The sequence below is a fragment of the Chelon labrosus genome (genome assembly GCF_963514085.1).
Source record: "Chelon labrosus genome assembly, chromosome: 13".
Classification (NCBI taxonomy): Eukaryota; Metazoa; Chordata; class Actinopteri; order Mugiliformes; family Mugilidae; genus Chelon; species Chelon labrosus.
In genome coordinates, this window is record NC_140346.1 from 10,478,569 (window position 1) to 10,503,768 (window position 25,200).

Here is a 25,200-nt window from a genome sequence, read left to right on the forward strand (position 1 = left end):
GCCAATGTAATCTCCAATTTCCTGTTGTAGATTGTTTCACTGTTAAAAAAATCTTTTTCAGGAAAGGGCTGCGATAAAAACAAAACTTCAAAGAAAAAGGTGCAGGCAAATGAAAAATATATGAATCTTAAATAGAGACGGACAGGTAAAGTCGCAAAGTGAAAGAAGCCACTGAAGAAAAAAAAAAAACGGAATGATAAATTCATGGATAGATTGGATTTTGTTCGATGAAATGACATCAACTCAGCGTCCATTTCATAACAGGAGTTTTGGATTGCACACCAAGTTGTTTCTTTTCAAATTCCAGACTTTCTAGAAAATGAGCACTTGTCAGCTGGTGTCTGAGTTGTTTTGCAGGCATTTTCTTTGTTAAGACCATGTCGTTGCTCTTGGAAGTGTAATTCAGTTCCGTCTGAAGTGTTTGAGCCTGATCATATTCTGTGTCTCCTTTAATCAGGGTCCATTTCAAGTTGGAGAAGTAAAGTAAGGCACTGGGCTGTAGGAAATATCTATCTTGATTCATTTTCTGTGAGTGATGGCAATAAAAGTAAAAGAGGAAGCACTGATGCCCCAAAGACGCATAATGAGAAATAAGAAAATCGTGTGTTCTCTGCAAGTCCCAAAATATTATGTTAAAAAAACGACAATAGAGAATACACAGAAGAGTAGTGAGGGAAGTGAAAATTTCATTGTAGCCAGTGACAGGTGCCTTTAACTTACCCACAACGGCGTAGCCTCCTGGCACTATGGGGTAGATGGTACCATCTGAGTGGATGCCATCTGGGAACCAGGCTGCCATGCTTTCTCCAACCAGACGTCCAAAGGCTGCCCCTGAAAGGCATGCGTACAGGAACAGAGACATATTTAAGCATTACTTTTTCAAGGTGTGCGCACCAGGGCGGCTGCAGCTAAGGTGGTAGATAGGTCTAGCCGATAATTGCAAGGTTGGCGAGTTGCCGAAATGTCCTCGGACAAGAACCTGAAGTTTCTCCTGAGCAGCTTGCCTGTCAGCCCGTAAGAAGCTCTATAAACGTACTTTTGGTACCACTCAGGTAGTAAAGCACAATATAAAGGCAGACCATTTGCTGTTTCTTTTACTAAATGTCAACAAGGCTTGAGGCTTAAGTCACAGCAGAAGTAGCTTAGAGGGCAATACCACTCTAATAAGTGTACTGGTTGTCATTTTAGAAAGTATTTCTCCAGTAATAATGTGTCAAACTTTTTGGACGGCTTTTATTATTCATTCAGTAATACACAGGATAAGATGTTATAATCCCTTGTGCCAAAATCCCAGGCAAAACACATTTAGAGGCCCTGTTCAGCTAAGAGACCCTACCAAACCTATGGTCATATAATATGACAATTAACCTATAATCAAACCTATAAGCCTCCAGTAATAATGTGTCAAACTTTTTGGACGGCTTTTATTAAACAATAAACAGTGATTTGTTTTCAGATACCTAGTTCCATCATTCATTAAGAAGCCCCGCACAGATTGCAGTTATGCAATATTTCTGAGTTTAATATTCATATTCAATTATGATTGCTGCCCTGTTGTATGATGAGGCTGAAATCAGTAATGTTAGCGCTACCATTAAAGGGAAACTACAGTTTTTTGCAACCTGGACCTTATTTCTGGCATAAAATACGGTTTACTCAACCATATATAGATAATTAGATCAGTAGCAAACTACAGGTAAACAAGCCGACCTCCGTGGGTGCGCGTGGCGCTCAGAGACGTCATCATCCAGGTCAGAAGACATCATCTGCGGTCTGTAGGTCAATCTACAGACCCTGGATGATGATAACAGGTAACTCCGGACTCAACGGGGAATATCACTAGCGTACCATAACACAGTATTGGTGAAATGAACGAGTTTCGCGGCAGATTATTAGCGTTATTTAGAGGCTGTGTTTCGGGGGCCCAGTCACTCCCACTACATGGATATACGCTGATCTAATTATCTCTCGAAGGAATACAAATTACACAGAAGTTATATGGGTGAGTAAATGACCGTATTTTATGCCAGAAATAAGGTCCAGGTTGTAAAAAACAGTAGTTCCCCTTTAACTGGTTGGTGTTTTCACTAAGCTAGTTTTGATTCGGTTCGAGGTAGGGGTGTTTCCAGAGTGTGAAAGCACCACTTCTTATTTAAAGATCCTACCACCAACTGGTAAAGATGGCACTGACGATGAAATGCTATGTTACATTTGTAACTGATGTAAAGTCACTATTGCTAATGGCTGGTTTTTCTGTTTTCCCCACCTGAAAATACTTACTGTCTGCATTTTTTTTTGCTTTGCCAGGAAAACATAACGACACAGGACCGAGCTTAGGATAACAGATGCTTTTGCAGACCTCACACTCATATTCCTCCTCTCATTGCCCCCAGTGTCTCGACCCAGGGGGTCCCTGAAGAAGGCTCGACCTGACACGCTCCCACTCAAATATGATGACGCCACGATTGAGTGTAACCGCTAGACTTTCATATTTCTTGTAATGTGCACATTATTAAATCTTTACTGTTCACTCAGAAGGAAGGAACTGACTACAATCTAAATTATTACACTGGGGTAACACCTTGGAATGATGTATGTATACTACAAATTAATAAATAAAAATGAATAGAGTGTTCGTGAATAGTGTGTATGAGTGTTTTTCCTGTTCTTCCCAATGTCCAGAGACTATGTAAATGTAGTTTATATAACACATTTTTACCTAACTTCTCTCTCGCAGACACATCTTCAAACACATAATACACACACATAAACACACACTGCAATTGCTTCTTACCAATGACAAATACTGGCATGAATGCTCCACAGGGGACTGGGATGGTGGTGGCCAGGGCAGACATCCAGAACTAAGAGAGAAAAAGAGGCAGATAAAGACAGAAAAGACATAAAAAGAGAGAACAGGGTGGCATTTCAATTAGCTTCAGAGCACCATCCGTTGTGCCCAGAGATGATAGCCAAGTTCAATCCTCTACCAGCAGTGAGGAGGCGGCCATGCGAGGCTTATTGCTGAGGTTAGATTGAGCTGTCACTTTCACTCTTCATTTGACAAAGACCCTGAAATAAACCCCGGGTAATGAGTGCGCTCCGCCGATTGGGCGACACTGCGCCAGGCGAGCGGAAGAGACTGCTAATTAGGAAAGACAAACAAAAAAAAAGGGAAATGTCAATGCTGACAATGTGCGAGCATTATCGTCAGGCGTGTGTGCGTGTGTACCTAAGTTTAACGGGAGGGTTTCATTGATGTGACTTTTAAAAGGCTGGCATGTTTGGGTTGAAAAAGATACACAGACACTTGGGTCAGTGTTAAAATGAAAATCATTAAAAGCAGCTATGCTTTCTTGTCTGGACTCAGATATTAGGTTGTATGGCTCATTAAATACTGTTGAAGCTCTGCACAGCCAGTATAGTATTGACCAGTTCTATAGTGAATATATGGTTCATCTTTACATCCTTGACATCGGAGGTGGACAACAGGAAGTCCGTGCTTAATTGGGTGTTTTTATATTTGCAATTCAGCTTATTTGGTGCAATTCTAGAGGTAACTTGGATCGCTTTGTTAATGTCATACTGGATCATAAGTGCAGTATGACTGACAGCAAGTGAAGCAGCCTTCAGGTTGATTACGGTTCTCTGATGTGTCCATATCCATTACCATAGTTACCATTGCTTTCTTAACAGCTCATGATCGGCACATGGGAGAGTTTCTGCTTTTGAATTGATGCTAAAAATCACTTCAATGCTCGCGCACAAGTTTTCCTTTCACAAGCAGGAGCTTACAAGGAAGTGCAAGGCACACACAAAGGCATTTGCTTGAACTGAAAGCGCCAAGTGAGGCGTGGAAGCGTGGGGATTTTGTGTTCACAGTGAACTTCAATTAGAGACAGCACAATTCTATTATCCTATCAAGTCATGAAGGTGAACTGAATTGGTTTCCCCTCAAGTTTTCCAAGATCCTAGGTATCAAATGTATGAATATACAGGGAGAAGAAAGCGGGAACAGGGTCTAGTGTCACAATTGGTAGACTACTGAATAGTGAGTAAATTAATTGGTGATGATTCTGAGATATAATACAAGATATTATATGAGTCTTGTGTGTGTGAGTACAATCTGAGTACATTACTGTACATATTCAGATTCTTTATCTAAGCAGAAACCACAACCAAAAGTATTCAAGACCCTTCTTCCTAGAGAAACGATAGAATCCTCATCAGACAAATGCTCTGTAAAGTTTCAGATCACTCACAAGCAGCATTGCACTGCCTGAGCAGACTTATAACTACACTGGTTCCCAATTTAGCGGCCACATCAGATGGTGAGGAGATAGATCTGAGAGGAACTAAGTTCTAGGACACAGATTTTTTTTTTAATTCTTGTTATCAAATATAAATATAAAATGACAAATAAAGTTATTTAAAAGGTGCCATCTGGGAAGTCTGAAATCTCTCCTTAAAAAAAAAAAAAACTGCCATCTGTGACAAGAGGCTCCAACAAAGTGCTTTTTCTAACTTCACTTCAAAATGTTGGGATAACTCATAATTTGATGGATTGCATTTTATTTGTTACATTACCATGTATTTGTGTGTAAAACTCTGAGACAACAGTTGTAGAGGAGTGAAATGTATGAGGGATTTCTCTAAATTATAGTGGAGTAGTAATATGAAGTAGAATGACTCTTGTAAAGTAAAAGTACCTCAAAATTAAATAAAACTTGTACTTTCTTAAAATGTCAACTTAGGTTCTGGAGAACAATGTTGAAAATAGTAGGGGAATCAACCGATAATGACATTTATCTGCAGTTACAAATCTAAAACCAGACACATTTACACACACGGCTGATGCAGTTGTTGAAGGATACAGTGAGGGTCTGTGCAGTCAGTGCAATGGCAAATAAACTCACACTGCAAATACAACCGAGTGGTCAAATTTGCTACCGAGCACCTGCACAGATATGTAGTGTATGCACAAATGGCCCACTCGTGTGAAATGACCACGCAAACACTCATACTGTTCTTTCTGCGATGAAAACTACAGATCATTTTAGATGATGCACCTACGTGGGGCACCTCATCTATTCAGCAGAGGCACACAAAGTGGTCACAAAATAAAATATATGAATCAGAGTATTGTACAAGCCATTACACAAACCTCACCGATGTAATAATCTCACGGTTTCAAATAGACTTTTTAATTACACTCATTGCTTCGTCTCTCTCCCTCTCCTTTCTGCTCCCTCTGCTCTGTCTATAGTTAGCTGTAATTAAGGCCGGCTGCCATGGTGACGTAATGGATCTCCTCCTGTAACCCTACACTGCTGCCGCTTTCACACCTCACACAACCACACATATGTGCGTAGGTGTTCTCACACACCCACGCACACACAGCGTAACACAGACTCAGTGACGGGAATCAGAGCTGAAAACGAGGCCAGACACACAGTTGGTTGAATACACAAAATGGGCCTCATGGGAAAATGAAAATAATTTTTTTGTTTTATCTTCTTCTTCCTTCATCTTTCCTTCCCTTCTTCTTCTTTTTTTTTCCTCCAGCCAGTCAGTAAACCCTTAATAAGAGGTACGAAGTTTTAAAGGATCTAGAAGCTCATAACAAAGGCTTAACTTTATTGCAGAGGCCATGGACTCTGAGGAGCGCACAGGAAGTGTGTGTGTGTGTCCCGGTGTACCTGTGGGACATACCATCATACAATTTCCAAAGCCAGCGCAATGAAATCCAGTTTGTCATGAAACACAGAAAACTGCTGTGAGCAGTTCACTTCACTGCCCTTTAAAGCAACAAATTATAAAAAGACATCTCATAACTGCTAAAAAAAAAAGAACTAATATTTCCAAAGACGTTATTAATTAAAGGTAACATAAGACTCTCAGTACAACAAATGTTGTGTACATGTACTGTAAGCTGCCTGATAAATAAGTAAGAACTTACAAAGACCTCTTATTTCATAAGTTATAATGCAGCACGCAAGGTTGATTTCAATTAATTGCCTGCAGTCACCCTTGAGGCAGCGAATATGGAGAAACCAGTGAATTGATCCAAAATTAACTACAAAATCTGAGAATATGCTTGCTTGTCATATCCCAACCATTACCCAGCGTATAAAAAAATGGCTGTATGAGTTGATAAAAGCAGAGGTATTCATGAGACAATGTGTAACAATGGCAATTATGACTGATAAACTGTATCCAATTATACTTTCACAATGCTTTCTCTATCATACCAATACCAATGATGAGTAGTCCTATAAGCACATCCGTAGAAACAGAATAGTTATGTTCTCGTACATCTTCTAACATCCTATGAGCTTTTTAAACCAAATATTGAGCATGATTATACAGACTCTAAATCTATTTTAATTTTATGATGTAATAATACTAGATGCAAGGTCTGGTTAAGCACTAAACCGACCGTTATATTCCCAAAGCAAGGCAGGTAGTCAGGTGACGCTAAACAGTGAGGAGCTCGGGGTGGATGGATGAGTCAACACAACATCAGACAAGGAGGCAGTTTAAGTTTCCAGTTTCCTAATAACTGGTGTTTTTGACCTTGACCATAACAATGTATTTATTGTTGTAACAGTGACAACAAAGCTCCATTACCTGTAAAGAAGCAGATCTTTCCCTAAACGTAATTAGAGCTTAACCCTCTACTCTTACTCTGTCAACAGAGGAAATAAATACTTTCATATGTAAACATGATTCTCTCTGTAGCAGACAGTCTAATCTGAGCCAACTGCTTGTTTACTCGTAACACACACACACTTGAATGCAGGTGAGTGTGACAGGATGTTTTGGCTCTGTTCTCATAGGACAGGAGACGTAACCACGACAACTGCACTGACGCCTTACAGTTACCCATGCGTCCACCATCGGTTGGCTTGAGGTTACCACAAAGACAGCTATGCTGACAATTTTTTTGTACAACCACACTGTGCATCATACCAACAGAAGACAACATACAAAATAGCAACATACAAAATGAGAGCCTTGCTCTCCTTGAATGCTGCCTCTGGAGTCTTGTAAAACCATACTATTGCTTCAACAACAACAGGATGTGCTTCCATGACAATTTACAATATCATCCTTATCAAGAAAAAAGCTTTCTGCTACATTATACTAGAGTCATAAAACACATGGATGGAAAGTGAGTCACTGTGACCTTAAATAGACCTCTGCTGGTACGTGGCTTATGTACAAATAACAGTAGCCTACATAACCAATCACTGTATGTCTTCATGTGTTAGACTTGAGTCCAAAAAGAAAAATCTTTGTCTAAAACATAATCAACAAGAAACTGCATCGACCTCAATTCATCTAAATCATTTTGCGTCCTGAGTAATCCATTCACAAGTGGCCAGTTTAGAACAGGTGTGAACACACCCAGGACGCATTGAGTGAGCATTTGAGGGATCTGATCTCAGACCAAAGTAGGAGTTTACTTTGTTAGTGTGAACACACGAGTGTTGTGTCACATTAAAGACAGTAGTCATTTGTTAAGTTATGTATTTCCTAAATAATTATCAGTGTCTTTTTTCTTAAATGTTATAATCTGAGGTTTGTGCAGATCTCTAAAATAACGTCAGGAAGAGATAAATAAATATATAATAACTTAATGTGTGCTTCCAGTGAGTGACAGAAACTTTACAGCTTGTTCCAAAATATATGTCATCTTCCCAAATCATGATGCACAGAAAACAACAGCTTCTTTTCGTTCTGATACAGGGGTGGCAATCCATTGGAGAAAGCAGCTGTTAAAATATTCTACTTCTCCCCAAAAGATTCTGGTGTTTGCTTGTATAAAAAGTGTGAAACTCATATCAGATGTCAAGTGCTGGCTGAGGACACATGTGGAGACACATTTTAAAGCCAGGTGTGATCAGATAAGCCAGGACGGATGTTAATGAGAGAGTCTGAACCTCAGAAGGTTTGTGTAGGTGACAAAGTCTACAGTAGATACATAAGGTGGATGGTTATCATGCCTGATTCCTTGAGGACATTTCAAACTAACATAGTAGGCCAGCATAATGGAGGGTAGATTGTTTTAGATGAGAGACGTATTAGCATTTCTAAGCATATCCCTATCACATTTATTTGCTCCATTACCATTTATGCCTTCCGATTTGTTACTGTATCTGATTCTTTGCAGCAGCAGTGACTCACTTTCCCCTAGAGGAGCGATTCATTTTTCATCTAATCTAATCTAATGTAATGTAATCTACTAAGTGTACATCTCACAGAGGTAATGCACAGCCATCAAAATTCATGAGGTTCTCTGACCTCAAACTTAACCGGGACTCTGATAAACCATGAGAGGAAGTAGAAGTGAAGAAAAATCAAGCTAGGACTTGGGCGGGTTGTTGGTTTAAACCTAATAGGTCAAAAATACAAGCAAAAGAAGCGAACCTGACTCTCTTAAACAAAAACTTGCCGCATTAAAAACCAATTAAAAAATCCCTAATGAGCCACATGCACTTTGACAGTTGCTTTAATGAGACTTATAAGTTATAGAGCTGCTTGAGGGCTATGCTATTTTAGAAGAGAAAAGTAATTAAATTATGTTAACATATGCAACTCAGATTTCATTAGTGGAAATTATTAGTAATGATGCTGAACAAAAATACTGCTGCCTTTTTAAACATTCTATCCGGCAATGATGTGCCTGGGTGATGATCGTGTTGTTGTAATTTGTTTTATGTGAAATTATGTGAAACATAATCGGCAGCAGTGCAAAGTGTAATGAGTGGGTCCTCGCACAAAGAGATGACAAACCCGCGTGGCTGTAAACAGATTTTCTTGTTAGTGCTGATGCTTGGCGTTTTTGCCCATCATTTGAAAATAGCAACTATCTGTACTGTATTATCTACTTATCTATCTTTACATTGGGCTTTTATGCTTAATCTGAGCATGAGCAAGGAGTGAGAGATTTGATCACTACCAAAAGCACATATATGTTTTAATTATGTGATCAAGTCAAGGTGAAAACTGTAAGAGAGGTGTAGGTGTTGCATTATAGCTTGCTCATGGGGCCATATTACAAAACACCCTAACCCGCAGATTAAACTGTTTGGTAACCATGGCTATAAAATAACCATTAAACTGTCTTGTTCTACCTGGTAGTGTTAGCCAACCTTTTAATCTCTATTAATCCATTTAATCCATTCATTGATGGTGTACTGTGTTTGATGATACAACACTCATTAGTAGATATAAGCTACCGTAAGCCATGTTCCGGCAGTTAGCCAAGCAACTACAAAAAGCTTTCAAGCGGCCGACCCGTGGGCATGGAGCTTCTCAAGGTTGCGTTGTAACTGACAACGCAAAAGAAGTTTTTCAAAGAGAAGTGGCTGACACGGACAAAAACTCGCAGCATGGTGCCACGCAATTTAGCGTAGAGAGCAAAAGTAATTAGCATTTCAGATGATACGATTTGTGAAAGGGGGAAAACTGCAATGAAGGCAGCAGCATTACCGGTGATCAAAGGACTTTGTGAAAAGAAATGTTTTTATAAGACTCGAAGTCCGTGCAGTGTGGACGGAGCTCAGACGGAGCGTGACCCCATTCCTCAGCTCGTCTTCTCGAGTCTATCTAATCAGTCTCCAGGCTACGGCAGGAGATGATTCTCAGTGGAGAGACGACAATATTGGTAGTTTACTCAGTCACTCAAAATTAGGCATTTTCATGCTTTTCAGACAAGTGATATTACAGGTCATACAAATAATCACTGTAATCTCACAGTAAAGAAATAATTCACCAAGAATTGTGGTTCATGCCCTTTTCTCACACTTCAGAGTTGGTTTACGCAAACAATTTAACAATAACAACTTGATACTGTGGATGAAGCTGCCTAAATTTGTCCGGACTAAACCAGATGGCTGATAAAAGAAAAGAAGAAAGCATTCACTGTGAGTGTTTCTGGACCAGTCATTTTCTATGCTGAACTTGCAGAATGGTGGAAATGGCGTCAAGGCCACAAGGCGTCTTTTCACATCCAATCCACTTAAACAATTTAACATAAATTAACATTTAACATTAATATCATCTTTTCTTTGAATACAACTGAAGCAATAATTCATTAGGACTTTGCAGGAAAGAAAGCCTTTCCTCTGGTAATACTCATATCTTAAGAGTGTGTTCATTTCCGAGTCTTGAGCTGAACGTTTCAGCCGCAGAGATCAAGTAATGGATTAAACCTCCAGTAAAAACCAGCAGGAACTATACAACCTTTGGCGTGATGTATTTCTATAAAATGTATTCAGCAGAATGAAATGATTTCATTTCTCCAGAGCTGTGCACTTGAGGTTATAATTTGAATGGGTAAAGCCATGAGATGTGCTTAAATTAAGTGCGGCATGTGCTCCTGCTGTAACACTTGTGATCGAGAGAGAGAGCGAGAGAGAGAGAGAAAGACAGACGTAGAGCCGCAGGTTTAGTTCAGGTGAATTCTGAAAAACAGATAAACAATAGATATGGTGCAGGCAGACTAATTGCATGTTTATCATATAATTGATCAAAATGAGACTGATTACATGTGGAGAGGGATGCTGGATCATGCTTTATCACCTGTTTAATTTAAATACTTTTGCTCTCAGCACATATTGCTTCTGCCAAACAAATGCTTTAGCAGCTGAAAAACAAAGAGTTTAACGTTGATAGGCGTACCACAGAGAAAGAGGTCGATGACACGGTGAATTTGCGGATTTCAGTCACCTGTTACACGCATGACAGCTATCTAGCTGGTCCCATCAGTTGGATAAAAAGGGACCTAGAGGGATCTGTTCTTTTTTCAGCCCTTGCTTTTTCTCAAGCGTCTCACGTTGCATGTCTCACTCGCGATTGCTACATCTGCCACTACTGCCTTCTTCTGCTGTTTGTCCACCACTATAATGTTCGGTTTGTTAGCCAGCGCCGGTTGGTCGGTCTGTATCTGGCAGTCCCACGGGATATAGGACTACCTGCGGAGGAGGCTCCCATTTTGACCTTAGGACTTTCAGTCCATACTCCGCACATACACTATATTACCAAAAGTATTCGCTCACCCATTCAAATGATCAGAATCAGGTGTTCTAATCACTTGGCCTGGCCCCAGGTGTATAAATTCAAGCACTCAGGCATGCAGACTGTGAAACAAGACATTTGTGAAAGAATGGGCCGCTCTCAGGAGCTCAGTGAATTCCAGCGTGGAACTGTCATAGGATGCCACTTGTGCAACAAATCCAGTCGTGAAATTTCCTCGCTCCTAAATATTCCACAGTCAACTGTCAGCTCTATTATAACAAAATGGAAGCGTTTGGGAAAAACAGCAACTCAGCCACGAAGTGGTAGGCCACGTAAAGTGACGGAGAGGGGTCAGCGAATGCTGAAGCGCATAGTGCAAAGAGGTCGCCGACTTTCTGCACAGTCAATTGCTACAGAGCTACAAACTTCATGTGACCTTCAGATTAGCCCAAGTACAGTACGCAGAGAGCTTCATGGAATGGGTTTCCATGGCCGAGCAGCTGCAGCCAAGCCACACATCACCAAGTGCAATGCAAGGCGTCGGATGCAATGGTGTAAAGCACGCCGCCACTGGCCTCTAGAGCAGTGGAGACGCGTTCTCTGGAGTGATGAATCACGCTTTACCATCTGGCAATCTGATGGACGAGTCTGGGTTTGGAGGTTGCCAGGAGAACGGTACATTTCAGATTGCATTGTGCCAACTGTGAAATTTGGTGGAGGAGGAATTATGGTATGGGGTTGTTTTTCAGGAGCTGGGCTTGGCCCCTTAGTTCCAGTGAAAGGAACATTGAATGCTTCAGGATACCAAAACATTTTGGACAATTCCATGCTCCCAACCTTGTGGGAACAGTTTGGAGCGGGCCCCTTCCTCTTCCAACATGACTGTGCACCAGTGCACAAAGCAAGGTCCATAAAGACGTGGATGACAGAGTCTGGTGTGGATGAACTTGACTGGCCTGCACAGAGTCCTGACCTGAACCCGATAGAACACCTTTGGGATGAATTAGAGCGGAGACTGAGAGCCAGGCCTTCTCGACCAACATCAGTGTGTGACCTCACCAATGCGCTTTTGGAAGAATGGTCAAAAATTCCTATAAACACTCTCCTCAACCTTGTGGACAGTCTTCCCAGAAGAGTTGAAGCTGTAATAGCTGCAAAAGGTGGACCGACATCATATTGAATTCTATGAGTTAGGAATGGGATGGCACTTCAGTTCATAGAATGAGTAAAGGCAGGTGAGCGAATACTTTTGGTAATATAGTGTATATTTCTATACACTATACTTTGATTTTGAAAGTCCAGCATCCTTTGCATAAAACTCCACTCAACACTGGTTACTCTCATCAGATTTCCCTGGTTTCCCAACACCTGACATGGACCCTGATAGACCCGGCGACGTCTGAGGCAGTGTGACTTTTTCGCTCTCGTCGTTATTAATAATGAGTTAGGCAGATGGTAAGTAGCGCCTAAGGACATGCCTAAGGGCCCGTACTGTCTCCACCCCTGGGTGGGTTAAGGGACCTTTTAGTTTAGTCCAGTCTTAAAACGAGTCAACAAAGAACTTTAAAAAGTCATAACGATACAGTGATTTCAACTGACAGAGCAAGCCAGGTAGCTATCTAAGCTTCCTAAACCTGCAAGCGATGATTCCTGACTGAATCCTGCAAAATCTGAAAGCTGCATCTTCCTGGTTAAAGCCAGCATCCCCGCAGACTAGACCTTACAAGACATACGGCTTTCAGGATCAAAGCGAACAAACGAATATTATAAGTGGAACGTTGCCGTGTAAATTTGACCAAAATCAATACGGAGCAAAAGTGAGCTGCTAATGTTTGCTGACACTCTGATACAGCAGAATCCTGGACCGGTTTCTCCCTAGATGTGCTTTTGCTAACAGAGCACTAAGTAAGTAATGCTCCTCGGCCTCGGAAATGCTGTTTCAGGTTATTACTGTAGGTTCGCCGGATAAGCCGACAGTGAAGCAGATGAACACACAAACTAATCTATTCTTTACACCTTTGCCAGTGTGTCTTCATGTACTGATCAATAGTCTTAAAACATCTATATGGGTTTTAGTGGTTCCCCTACACACACTCACACGCCAACAGACAAAAAAAATGAACAACTTCCACATAAATATATGAGCGTTTTACTGTACATCACACACCTTGTGTCATGATTCACTTTTATTTATTGCTCTTAACCACACAGTAAGGAGCAAAAACAACTAAATTGGGGGACTATACATGTGAGGCAGCAGGGAGAAGTGAAGGACACTTATGTCAGGAATAGCAGTTATGACGCACTATCCAGGACATTTATACTCTATTTAATTTGTCATTCATCTGAGAACCCTCTGTGCTTATGCGTGTGTGTGTGTGTGTCACATTCAGAGGACAGTCTACTGCTTGGGGGGGGACTCAGGGACCCTCAGGGGCCCTTCTTATATTCCCACTCCAATTACAGTCCTGCCAGCTCTCTGTCACTCAGACACACACACACCCGCAGAGAAAACAGAGGACTCGCTCATCCTGGAGGACACACACACACAGACACACACACCTGTATTAATAAACCCACTCCTCCCTGAGAGCTGTAGATGTGCATAATTGCACGTAACTAAAAATAGCATTTTAACATCAGAGCGTGCCAAATTAGTTTACAGGTTTGTGTGGGCGTGATTTCAGAAGCTAAAAAATGTCGGCACCACGTCTGACACTTCTCAATAGATGCAGTGAACCTTACAAAGATCAGCAATATCATTTTTTTCACCTTTGCTGCACCATTACACGTGTCACTGAAGTATTTGTATTTAACGGTTTCATTTGCTGATCTGCTGTCGGTGACTTCCCGACACCAGACACCCGCACACGCGCACCTTTCCTTTCAGAAGTTTAGCAGCCGGTAAAGTGAGTCTTTCTGAAGTTTCGGCATTAAAAGGGGCAACAAGACAAGATTATTGCCAAGTGGAATAAAGGAACCACTCATTACCAAGAAGGATAGGGAGAGAGAGCAATCTTCCTTTTGAAAATCACCAGGCTGAATCCAGGAAAAAACCAAAGGCTGTAATTAGACAGGGCCATTACAGCCTCACTTTGAGGGCTGTGTATGTATCATATGAGATTCTGATGTGTGTGTCTGTGTGCGTGAAGGTGTGTGTGTGTGTGGGTGTGAGAGAGAGAGGACGTGAGACAGTGCACGCCCACAGACAGATGCTGAAACTGCTCAGTGAGATTTGTTCAGGTGTGTGATTAAAGTCAGAATAGTGTATGTGTGTGTGTGTCCTTTAGTGAGACTATTTCACTAAAGGACAGAAAGAGGACGGTGCAGGAGGATACACACACACACACACACACACACACAGACACACACACACACACGTATGAGAGAATGGATGGCTGACTTCATCAAGAAAAGTTGATTCAGTCAAACTCCCTTCATAAAGCAATCAGAACTAGTATTTGAAAGTCCTTTTTCTGAGATAGGGCGACAGACAAAAGGCTGAGAGAGAGCATCTCCATTGTGCTGCTGTGAAACAATGACGGTGAGTCAGTTTGTGCCGTTACTGCAGTGCAGAAACATCATCGGTCTCCGTGATTACATAACATGACATTGGAGCCTTCAGCCATGCTTTTGCAGTATTTCTGCTCTATGTTTTTTTTTATATGTGTGTCTATCAGTGGTGAGTAACTCTTTTGGCCAAAAGGGACACATACAGAGTGTATTTTTTCACTCTAAAACTGGTTTGGTTTGGATATTTAAGCGCCTATTTGTAGTACTTCAAAGTAGTAGCAGTACAATAAAAAAAGACCTAGCCAGATAGCAAAGCAGAAAACAAGCTAACAACATAATCTACATTTAAAGTAACTCTGAAAGTTCTGCAGGGCAGTGACAATTGTGGGTGCAACTGACGGTCACATGACAATGGTATACCTTGAAAATTAGCTTAAAAATATTTGGCTTGGTAAGGGGCATAAGCTTTATAATAATAAAAAAAAAAAAACTTTTTTTTTGCATTAAAGCTTTTCATTACACGATTTAGTGAATGTGCATATAATCTTTTAGAACTTTTTACCTATATTTTCCATGCAACTTTGGCAATATTGCTTTTTATTTGGATGTCATTTTAAATATTTTTACAAAACAGACTTTCCTCAAACCCTGCCTGCAGCCATCCTACACACACACACACACACACACACACACACACACACACAAAAACACACATTACACAACTTCACTCTATTCTGCACCCACTCATTTTCTCTTTGTGTACTTCACTTGCTGTATGAAGTTCAGAGCGCGCACACACACACACACACACACACTCAGCTCTAGCAGTGAGGGTGATTTATAATGTCTATTTTTTTGGTATTGGGGAAGGACATTTCATTCCAGCTCAACAGTGCAGTCCAAATAAATAAAAAAAGCCAGTCTAATCACAACCCAAACAGCCCTCTGCTCCAGCAACCCTTTAACAGGAACCACAACAAGCGGCCTCTTCTCATTGCAGAGACCGTAAGAAAAACGGACGAAAGGTGGCCTGACATTGGTGTTTTCTCTAAAAAGAGAATGATGAATATATACTGTACAGTAACTTCAGCTTGTTTTTTTTCCCCAGAGACCACGAATGCAGTGGCTTGGTTCCAACAATTTTAACAACGCACTGTTTTTCCCTGTCACTGAGACCCAGAGGAGTTAAGCCAGAGTCAGGTACTGATACTTTCACTGCATATCCTACTTTCCAACATAGTTCTTAGCTCAGCAAAATAGCTGGGGAAAGTTTTATATGAATGAATTTGTCACCTCACTTATACTGACTTTCACAAAGCATCTGAACATTTCCTGTTGTGAAGTACAGTTGTGCAGCTGTAAAGCTATGCTTTGCATACATTTCAGTCCCTCACATCGTGCATGTGTCCGTCTCAGCACCTGTCATGATCCATGAGCCGTCTGTACTTCCTGAGAAGGCTGGGGTCCTTCAACGTCTGCAAAAAACTGCTGCAGATGTTTTACCAGTCTGTGGTGGCCAGCGTCCTCTTCTATGCTGTGGTTTGCTGGGGAGGAAGCAGCAAGAAGAGGGACGCTGCTCGACTGGACAGACTGGTGAGGAGGGCTGGCTCAGTGGTGGGCACAGAGCTGGACTCTCTGGTGACAGTGGCAGAGAGAAGGACCCTGGACAAACTGCTGTCCATACTGGACAACGCCCACCACCCTCTGCACAACACCTTCATCAGGCAGAGGAGTGTGTTCAGTGGCAGGCTGCTGTCTCAGTCCTGCTCCACCAACAGACTGAAAAACTCTTTCGTCCCCCTGGCCATCAGGCTGTACAACAGCTCTCAGTGATGGCAGGAGACACAATAGACAATGGACAAACCTTTTGCACCTACTTACCGGACACTCTCATTTACCATGTCTGTCTACCTCTGCTACATCTGGTGACTGTGATTTTCATTCATTTTCTCCCATTTGTAGCTCTCATATTTATAAAAAAAAAAAAAAAAAAACCCTTCTACTTCTACTGGTCACTTTATATTTATATTTCTAACAGGTCACTTTATATTTATATTTCTAACAGGTCACTTTATATTTTTAACATAGTTTATAGTTGTATAAACATTTTATTTCTAGTCACTTTCTATTTTTTATATAGCTTTTGTATTTTATGTTCAATGTTTGTAACTGCTATTTTATGTTCAATGTTTGTAACTGCTACTGGATGCTTGAATTTCCCTTGGGATTAATAAAGTATCTATCTATCTATCTATCTATCTATGTGATCAACTCTGCGATAATCCAGGACAGTGATCATGGTGCATCAAAACTACAACACAGTAGCTGTTCTCCACCTGCCCAGCTGTGTACAAGCCAGAGATGCATCACTTCAAAATCCAGATAGCTCCAAGACGGAAAACCGGTTCCCTCTCTTGCTGCATTTTAAATAGGTCTTGTATGTTGGGCAAGCATTCAGGAGCCAATAAAACAAACTATTGCGATCTTATTTTATGCTGCATAAAATGATGTTGGAAGTGTGCAGTCTGTCGCCTGCAGCTCTTCATCTAACAGCTCACAGTGGTTCCTCCTTCTTGTTCTCTGACGGCAATGACCGGTGTCCTGCTTTGTAGACACGTTTTTGATGAATGATCGCGGTAAGTGCTAAGCTCACTGCATTTCCAACACATTGCACATTTCCCTTGACTAGTTATAATAAAGGTCAACTTGCATTTTGCTCACTGATCCCAACTGATAATGATTTATCATACTGACTTCATATCCAGATATCTGTTGATAGACCTTACATTAGCAGTAAATGAACACAGGACCTATTTTCTGTGAATCTCACCACTTTTAGGGACATTTTGTAATAAGCATTGGCTCAGTCCCCATTCTGTTAACTCATTTACGCTCCGCTCGACATTTTCAGATGGATTCATCAGCTTTGTCACTCAGCGATGCACCATCAAAGTAGACAAGAACTTTAAATGGCCTCCCGGGAACATAACTTCATTACACAGTGAGGGGGAGATTTTCTTTCTGACATTTTTTTATTTTAAACATGCTCCCCCTTTGTTCTTTACCAAAGGCAGGAGGAGATGGGCTCTGTTCCAAGGCTTTCCCATTAGCTCCGGTCCAGTGTTGAATAAAAGGAGCAAAACTCCTCCCATTTATAATGTGTTCATGTTCAAATCACTGTCTCCTTGTGACCTTCCTTTATCTTTAGTGACACTACAGACATAAGCAGCTGCTGCATGTATGGATTTTATATACCAGTACATATGCAATAGGGAAGGAAACCTCTTAAGCCCTAGAGTGGTGGGAGGTGAAGCCTGGTAAGACTTCAGAGAATGGATTCCCAGTGTAGTAGTGTGGTTAGTAACATCATGTGACAGACTAAAGGAGAAATTTAGTGGTGTAAAAGATCAATGTATTACATTAGCTGCTACATATTAGCAGGCAGAAATGAACATCTTACTAAATTTACTAGCTTTGTATGAACTCCCAGCCCCTTTTCACTGTTTTAATCTCCTACCTTCATGACGATGAAGAGGACCAGTGTCACAAAGATGTTGACTTGCGGGTGTTTCCAAGCTTGGGAATTTCCGATGATATCAAACTCCTCAGCGATGCCCTGTGTGGCCCACGTCCTGTTGTCCAGTAATGTCACCAGAGACTCCTTCTGAGTCAGCTGTAAATACACAGGAAGTGACATATGCCAGCATGAGAGGGCAGGTTTGTAGCATTCACTCTTTTATTCTTACTGGTTGTAGGACTATCCAATTGCATGCAGAGGTTTTTTTTTCTCTCTCTCTCTGTTTCGCCCCACGTAACAAGCCGCACAATGAAAGGCGGATATTCTGATAACATTTGAGTGAGGCTACGCAAGGCTAGAGTCAGTGTAGTGATTTATAAAGTCCTTCACCTCACGTTTCAACAAAACCAACTTGTCTAAAACTTAGTGTAACCAAAGGATGCTGACATTAAGGTGTGAAACAAAGGGTAGAATTTAAATTTAGGATTTACTGTGCTGTATAGTGAATGAAGGAAAATAAAGCTTTCAGAAGTCTTACAATGAGAAACCTATTTTGTTTTTTCTCATTCTAAAAAAATATTTTCTTACATTATGAAATACACTGATCAGGCATAACATTATGACCACCTTCCAAATACTGTGTAGGTCTCACTTGTTCCTACAAAACAGACTCATCAGAGAATGGACATGGTCCTTCTGAGGGTGTCCTGTGGTGTCTCGCAACAGAATGTTGTTAGTGGGGGTCTTTGGGTCCTATGGGTTGAGGGGCCTCTGATCATCCCACACAGATACTTGATCAGTTTGGGATCTAGTGAATTTGCAGGCCAGGTCAACACCTTGTGCTGTTTGTCGTGTTTTTGGGGTTGTTCCTAAACTGTTTTTGTGTGTGTCTGTGTGTCAGTCTGCATCCTGCTGGGGGGGGGGGGGGGGGGGGGGGGGGGTTGTCATTGCTATGGGGTTGGGATGCTTTGTCTAGTCTCGGTGGGTGGTACATGTCTAAGTAACATCCACATGAATGCCAGGCTCAAAAGTTTCCCAGCAGAACACTGAATTGTCACAAGATGGTCAATGTTATTTACTTCTCCTGTCAGTGGTTCTAATGTTGTGGCTGATCTGTGTATTTTTATCATTATCACCAGACACCAGGTTTCTTGTAAACACATTTTACAAGAATCCTTCTTACAAGACACTTCTGGTTATTACATCATACCACTTTCCCCGTGGCAAAACGTCTCGTTATTTCACAAAACCAATCCGATCCGCGCTCAAATCTTTGTCCACTCTCTGACACCAAAAAGAACACGCGACTACACCTAAGGCACATAAACGACACCAAAGCAATTGCCCAGCCAGGATAAATAAAAAAGTCTTGCCACATCTCCCTGCAGGCTACACTGGATACAGAAGTTTTGTAACACCTCATCATGTGATAACAAGAAAAGTTGGTTGTAACGAGATTTGTTGGTTTTGTGAAATAGCAAGAAAGTTTTCCAGTACGGTATAACGAGATAACGTGATACATTGTTATGTAACGAGAAATGTTCTTGTTAAAACTAACCGGTAAGGGCTGCATGACATACTATCATAAAAAGGACCTTTTAAAGGTTTCTCATAACAAAACAAACATGAAAGTTTCCTTCTTGTTATAATATGAAATGTGATGATATAATAATGAACTAGCTAACTTCTCCTCAGTGGAACACATTGTGCACATGTGACTAAAGCTTGGTCCCATGTGCCCACAGGTTGCCTGTGTATTATTTTGTGATCCAATAACTATAATGGGAAACACCTTCCTGCAATGATTAGAACTGTCCCCTCATAGCAACAAGCCATCTGCTGCCTTCCTGTACAGAGTTTGCATGTTCTCTGTGTGCATCCGTAGGTTTTTCTCCATGTGCTCTGGCTTCCTCCCACAGTCCACAGACATGCATGATGGGTTAACTTGTGATTCTAAAGTGGCCGTAGTGTAAATGGGAGTTAACATCTCTGTGATAAACTGATGTCACCCTGTCTGTCACACAATGACAGCCCAGAGGGCTCCAGGTCTAAAGACGACCCTCTAAGGATGAGTAGTTATAGGGAAAGGATGGATAACAACCATCACTTCCTTGTCTTAGATGCAACACAACTAATTCCAGTTAAAGCTGAAATGACACAGGTGATGTGGAGCTACTGTATATTGCTGTACAAGATCTTACTGGTATTTCTTTTTCACAGTTTTTAAATGTTTTACATTTTCTATTCTAAATAGTTTATTAATACTCGCCAAATATGATATACTTCAAAAACTAGAGCTACTTTTACCTTTATTTAAGTTTTATTTTGAGTTTCTTCACAATGATCATGTTAAATAATAATGACCAAGGATTAACAATTATTTAAATTCTGAGATTGCCTTCTGCAATCTAGTGAATAAAGCCGACACACTGCAATTTGACACAGAGGTTTGCCGATCTAAGGTCCCGTAACACACCTGACATTACATTTGAATTTGAAGTAAATATGGATTAGTTATTCAGCTCCGAACACTGTGGGGAAACTGAAAATGTTCTCTGCTCCTCTCTATCCAGGAAGCCTGTGGTTAGCCTGTATTATTCAACTGTTGGCTGCCTGTGACTGCTTCTTTGTACAGTGCGCATCCATTTTTCCTACTCTGACAGATTCTCTGTATCACTTTGAGAAAATTACCTTTCTTAATTAGCAACAAAACTCGCTCAAGTCATAAATTTGAATGCTACAACGACCCTCCAGTGTGTCAGCGCGGGAGATGATGTTCTCAGAGTGTATAAAACAATGTCACTGGAGATTTAAGATCTAAGGGAGCAGGCAGGGGTGCAGGAAGACAAATTCACCTGCAGCTGTTTAAAGCCCAGACTATAGTAGCTCGTACTGGTGGTGATAATACTTCCCACTGGCAGACGAATGATGTCTGAGGAGTGTGTGAGCAAGACGGAGAGATCTGAATGCAGAATCTTTGACCATGTGCTCCAGAGAGGAGCTTTAAGACGAGTGGGCCAGCGTGGGCAGATTCTGAGCCTTGGAAGTCTGACTCACCCTCTGACTAGGAGCCAAGACCAAGCTACAGCATGTGTGTGTGTGTGTGTACTGTATAAGTACAGAGCCCAGGGATGATGCACAGACTATTCCTTTTCTGATTCTGATAATTAGAAAGATGAAGGGGTGAAATTGGAGTGCAGTCACACACACACACACACACACACACACACACACACACACAGGCTTTTGAGTCATACGAAGAGCAAAAGGACGGTACGATCGTCCAGGACTGAATAGGAACACTCAGATGCACATTTGAACCTGTGCTTTGTGTATCAAAAACAATGACACACTGACATGAATGATAATCAGGCTGTTATGTTAACTGTATAAATCATACTTAGAGTTTTGATATCAGTTTGTAAAGTCATTAAAAGGAGTTGACTTCTCTGCAGTCTACACTAGCTTTGTTAACATCTAACATCTTGAGCTAAAACGGGGTGACTGAATTGAATGAATCCACAAATAAATGGCTTGGACAAATACATTCGTAACAACTTGAATAAATGTCAGAATAAATATTACATACATACTCCATAAATATCCCGTGTGATTAAACCTGCTGATGCTTTGCACGCACCAAGAACACACTCACAGCCACAGTAGGGATTTCTTGTAAAACACTTACTGGATGTTCCACACACATATTACAACAGGAAGATATGGTGTGAACACACAACATGTAAATATTACGTAAGCACATAATTAATGGGTCATAATGCCACAGGCTTTCTTTGGAGGTGTAACAGCTGCAGTTCAGTTTGTAAAACAATGGTAAAACAGGTGCGGGGAACCTACTCTTCCAGCCATGAACTGTCCAAAGCCAGGAGGAAATGTTAGTGTGGAGATGATTAAAGTGACCAGTGCTGGATACAGCAGACGCCTGAAAAGACAGAGAGTAATAAAAAGAGGAACTGTTAATATTCAACGCTGTTAAATGAGCTGACTGACACAGGTGTGTTTTTTTCATCAGCCTTAACCGCAGAGTAAAACGAGACAAAGTCAGCATCAATGCATTAAACCAACTAACCAACATTCATGTTTACATTGTTCCAGAGAGTGTAAACAGGTGTCCTAATGCTATGTTAATCACAAGAAACAAAGTTAGAAAAAGGCCAGGCTGTTGAAGTGTTGCTCAAGCCCTCATTCACGGGGTTATGTCACCATCGATTGGTTGACGTTTCATCGTATCATTGGAGTGTTGAAAAAGTTGGACTTAAAGTGCACCATGTTCTCTGCTGCTTTGGTGGTTTTGTGGATGGCTGCTCTCTTCCTTGCTTCACTGATACACAAGGCACAAAGACTCTGGACAGAGACTGGGCTGCAAATCCTTCCTCTATTGGGACACACCTAGCTCTCCATCTGGCTTGCTGGCAACAGCTAACCAGCCCTTCATACTTGGTGAGCGTCCTCTCAAAGGCCTCTTCCAAGCAATCTTCCCAAGGAACTCTTAGCTCCAACATAACCACCTGCTTGGTGGACTTGGACAGGAGAACAATATCTGGTCTAAGGGTGGTGGTTGCAATGTGGTTGGGGAACTTTAGTCGTGGCTCCAGGTCCACCAACGGGTGCCAGTCATTGTGGGGGCCAGGGTACCTGCGGATGTTCTTGCAGATGTCTTCAACCGGTAGTCCAGCTTTGACAAAGCATTTCACTTGTATGCGTGGAAGGCAAATTCTGAATGATGTACCTCATGGCCTCTCTACAGCTGCTGAGTTAAATGCTGACACATCATATTTTATGCTATGTATGACAAATGAACTGAATAATCTGAACAGTAATTGTAGTGGAGAAAGGTGAGAAGTACAAAAGTTGCACCATATATATATATATATGTATATATGAGTGCAGTCTCTTCCTGTAGAGATCATACTTACTTTTTCATGAGGAACCTGTTGATGGCCTTCTGTTTCCTGATGAACTGAACAATCAGTCGGTTCAGGTAGACAAACAAAGCCCCACCAAAACCACTGGCAATGCTGCAGGGACAAAAAAAAAAAAAAAAAGAGAGTTGGAGCTGTTTTTGTACAGTGTTAAAAGAACGCCTTCTGTGTAATCAACCTGAAACAGAACAAATTAGTTCAAGTGTAAACAAGCCAAAGCGGCAAGAGTATCATTTTTTTCCCTCTCTCTTGAACCACCTACACAGGGTGTCCACAACGTGTTTGGCCACAGTAAAAATAATGTAAATGTAACACGTTTCTGAAGGACTGGAGGCGGATGTAAATGTACAGAAGAATAGTCACAGGATGTGTACAAAGCGAAGAAGAAGTGATAGGAAAAAAGGACAACTGAGGACAATGAAGAAGTCAACAAAACATGTGAGAAGTAAATACTGCAGGACACAGAAGAGCAATAATAACGACAGAGGGAAACAAAGACATACAGTACATTGGAAGGAGATACATAAATGCAATGAAGAAATGAACAGGGAATTACAGCCAAGAGACAGTGTGACAGCACACAGAGAGATGGGCATGTGTGGGGGAGTCAGAGACAAAGCAGAGAAAGAGGTTTATGTAAGTACGCGTTTAAAGGCTCAGTGGGAGCCCGCTTTATGGCAGCGAGAGGGGAAGAAAGACGAGGAGAGGTGGGGAGAGAGAAAGAATAGACTCAGACAGCTATGCAGACAACCTAATGCTTATAAATTTATCTTGCTGCATTATTAATTCCTTCAAATACCTTTGAATAAATAATGAACAGGATGATGAGGGAGTCTTTGCACTGCTCGTGTGCCTTTTTGTGTTCTTTGTGGGTGGACTCAGTGAAAATCTCTCCGTGGGACAGTTCAGTGTTAAGAGGGCGGGTTTAGGGTAAAGATTTCAGTACTGGTTGAGGACAGGCAGGTGTGCAGAGGCAGGTTAAGGTGTTCCAGCTCACACGGATGCTCCTCTAAGGGGACGCACTAAGGAAGTGCACTGAGAGGTTGAATAAGGCTAATTTAAATGTTTATCCTCATACACGCCGTATTAAAACTGCTCATTTTCAACAACACATTCAATTTGAAGTGATTCAAATGATTAATCAAGTCAAAATTGTTGTCAGCTGATTAACGCATTGATGACTGTGACAACTCACTGCTTTAAGTTACACTGTACTGAATGTGTATTGATTAATAAGCAGCGGATTAATCATTACAGAAAATAACTGTATGCCTGTTGCCTAAAATCTGGCAAAGGAAATACACCAATTTACTGATTAGATGAAAGAAATCAAGAGGAACACACTTTAAGAATTATATCTATTTGTATCGTTCTTTATTTAATTAAATCCGCGCTTTCAGACATGATCCTTACAATGAATGACGAAGCCTTGCATGAAGATTTTATTGTGAGTCACTGCGATTTTCGGTCACTAATGATGCTTCATTTTTGAGTCTTAACTGCGCGAGAAATGTTTTATTTAGAACGTCTTGAACACTGATTTTTAGAGTCACCACTTCTTCACCACTAGAACCACAGCTGCTTATTTAGATGTCATTATGCAACAGAATTTAAACAATGCTCTCAGGGCTTTTAAGGTGTCCATTTACTGCAGTTTATTTTGACCCAATCCCGCCGCCAGAAACATACAGCAAAGCGTGTATTTATCCGCTACTGAAAATAGCCCCCAACAAATGCGCCATTTACTTTATTTTATTTAAATATTTTTTTCCATCTGACATCTCTAGAGACGGATTTTGTCTTGTCCATCCAACCTTTCATGTATTAACCATTTGAACTTCTGTGTGTCTAGCTTAAAACAATGCTTTTTGGACGTTTCGTTGCAGCATCCACCATTTCTTTAAGAGCATAATGTTTTTCTGTAGCCCAGCTGACCTCAGCCGCAGTACTTGGTGCCGAAATTCAGGGCTGTTGCCACGGTGTGCATGTGGTACGTTACATGTTTGTGCTTATGACCCAACAGTGATTGTCTTATTGTCATATCAAAAAACTAAAACTAAACTTTTTTTATTAGCTAGCGTCAAAGCTGCCAAAACTCCAAGAAGTGGGACACTGAGTTTAAAAGAAGAGAAAAATATTCCAGGGAGGGTTATGGAGTTCATGGCTTTGGATTACCAGCTCATTTCTGTGGTAGAGAACACG

At 41.1% G+C, this 25,200-nt stretch overlaps 1 protein-coding gene across 1 annotated transcript in view; it reads right to left on the reverse strand.

The window, feature by feature from the left end:
• LOC311498352 (chloride channel protein 2-like) overlaps positions 1–25,200 on the reverse strand; it is a gene marked incomplete at its 5' end in the record, with an annotated part of 105,120 nt that overhangs the window by 35,781 nt on the left and 44,139 nt on the right. Inside the window, 5 exons of the mRNA XM_084558894.1 lie at positions 721–831; positions 2,795–2,864; positions 18,056–18,211; positions 21,914–21,998; positions 22,993–23,094. Of these exons, the coding sequence (XP_084415020.1) occupies positions 721–831; positions 2,795–2,864; positions 18,056–18,211; positions 21,914–21,998; positions 22,993–23,094 (524 nt within the window). The remainder of the gene's footprint in view (positions 1–720; positions 832–2,794; positions 2,865–18,055; positions 18,212–21,913; positions 21,999–22,992; positions 23,095–25,200) is intronic.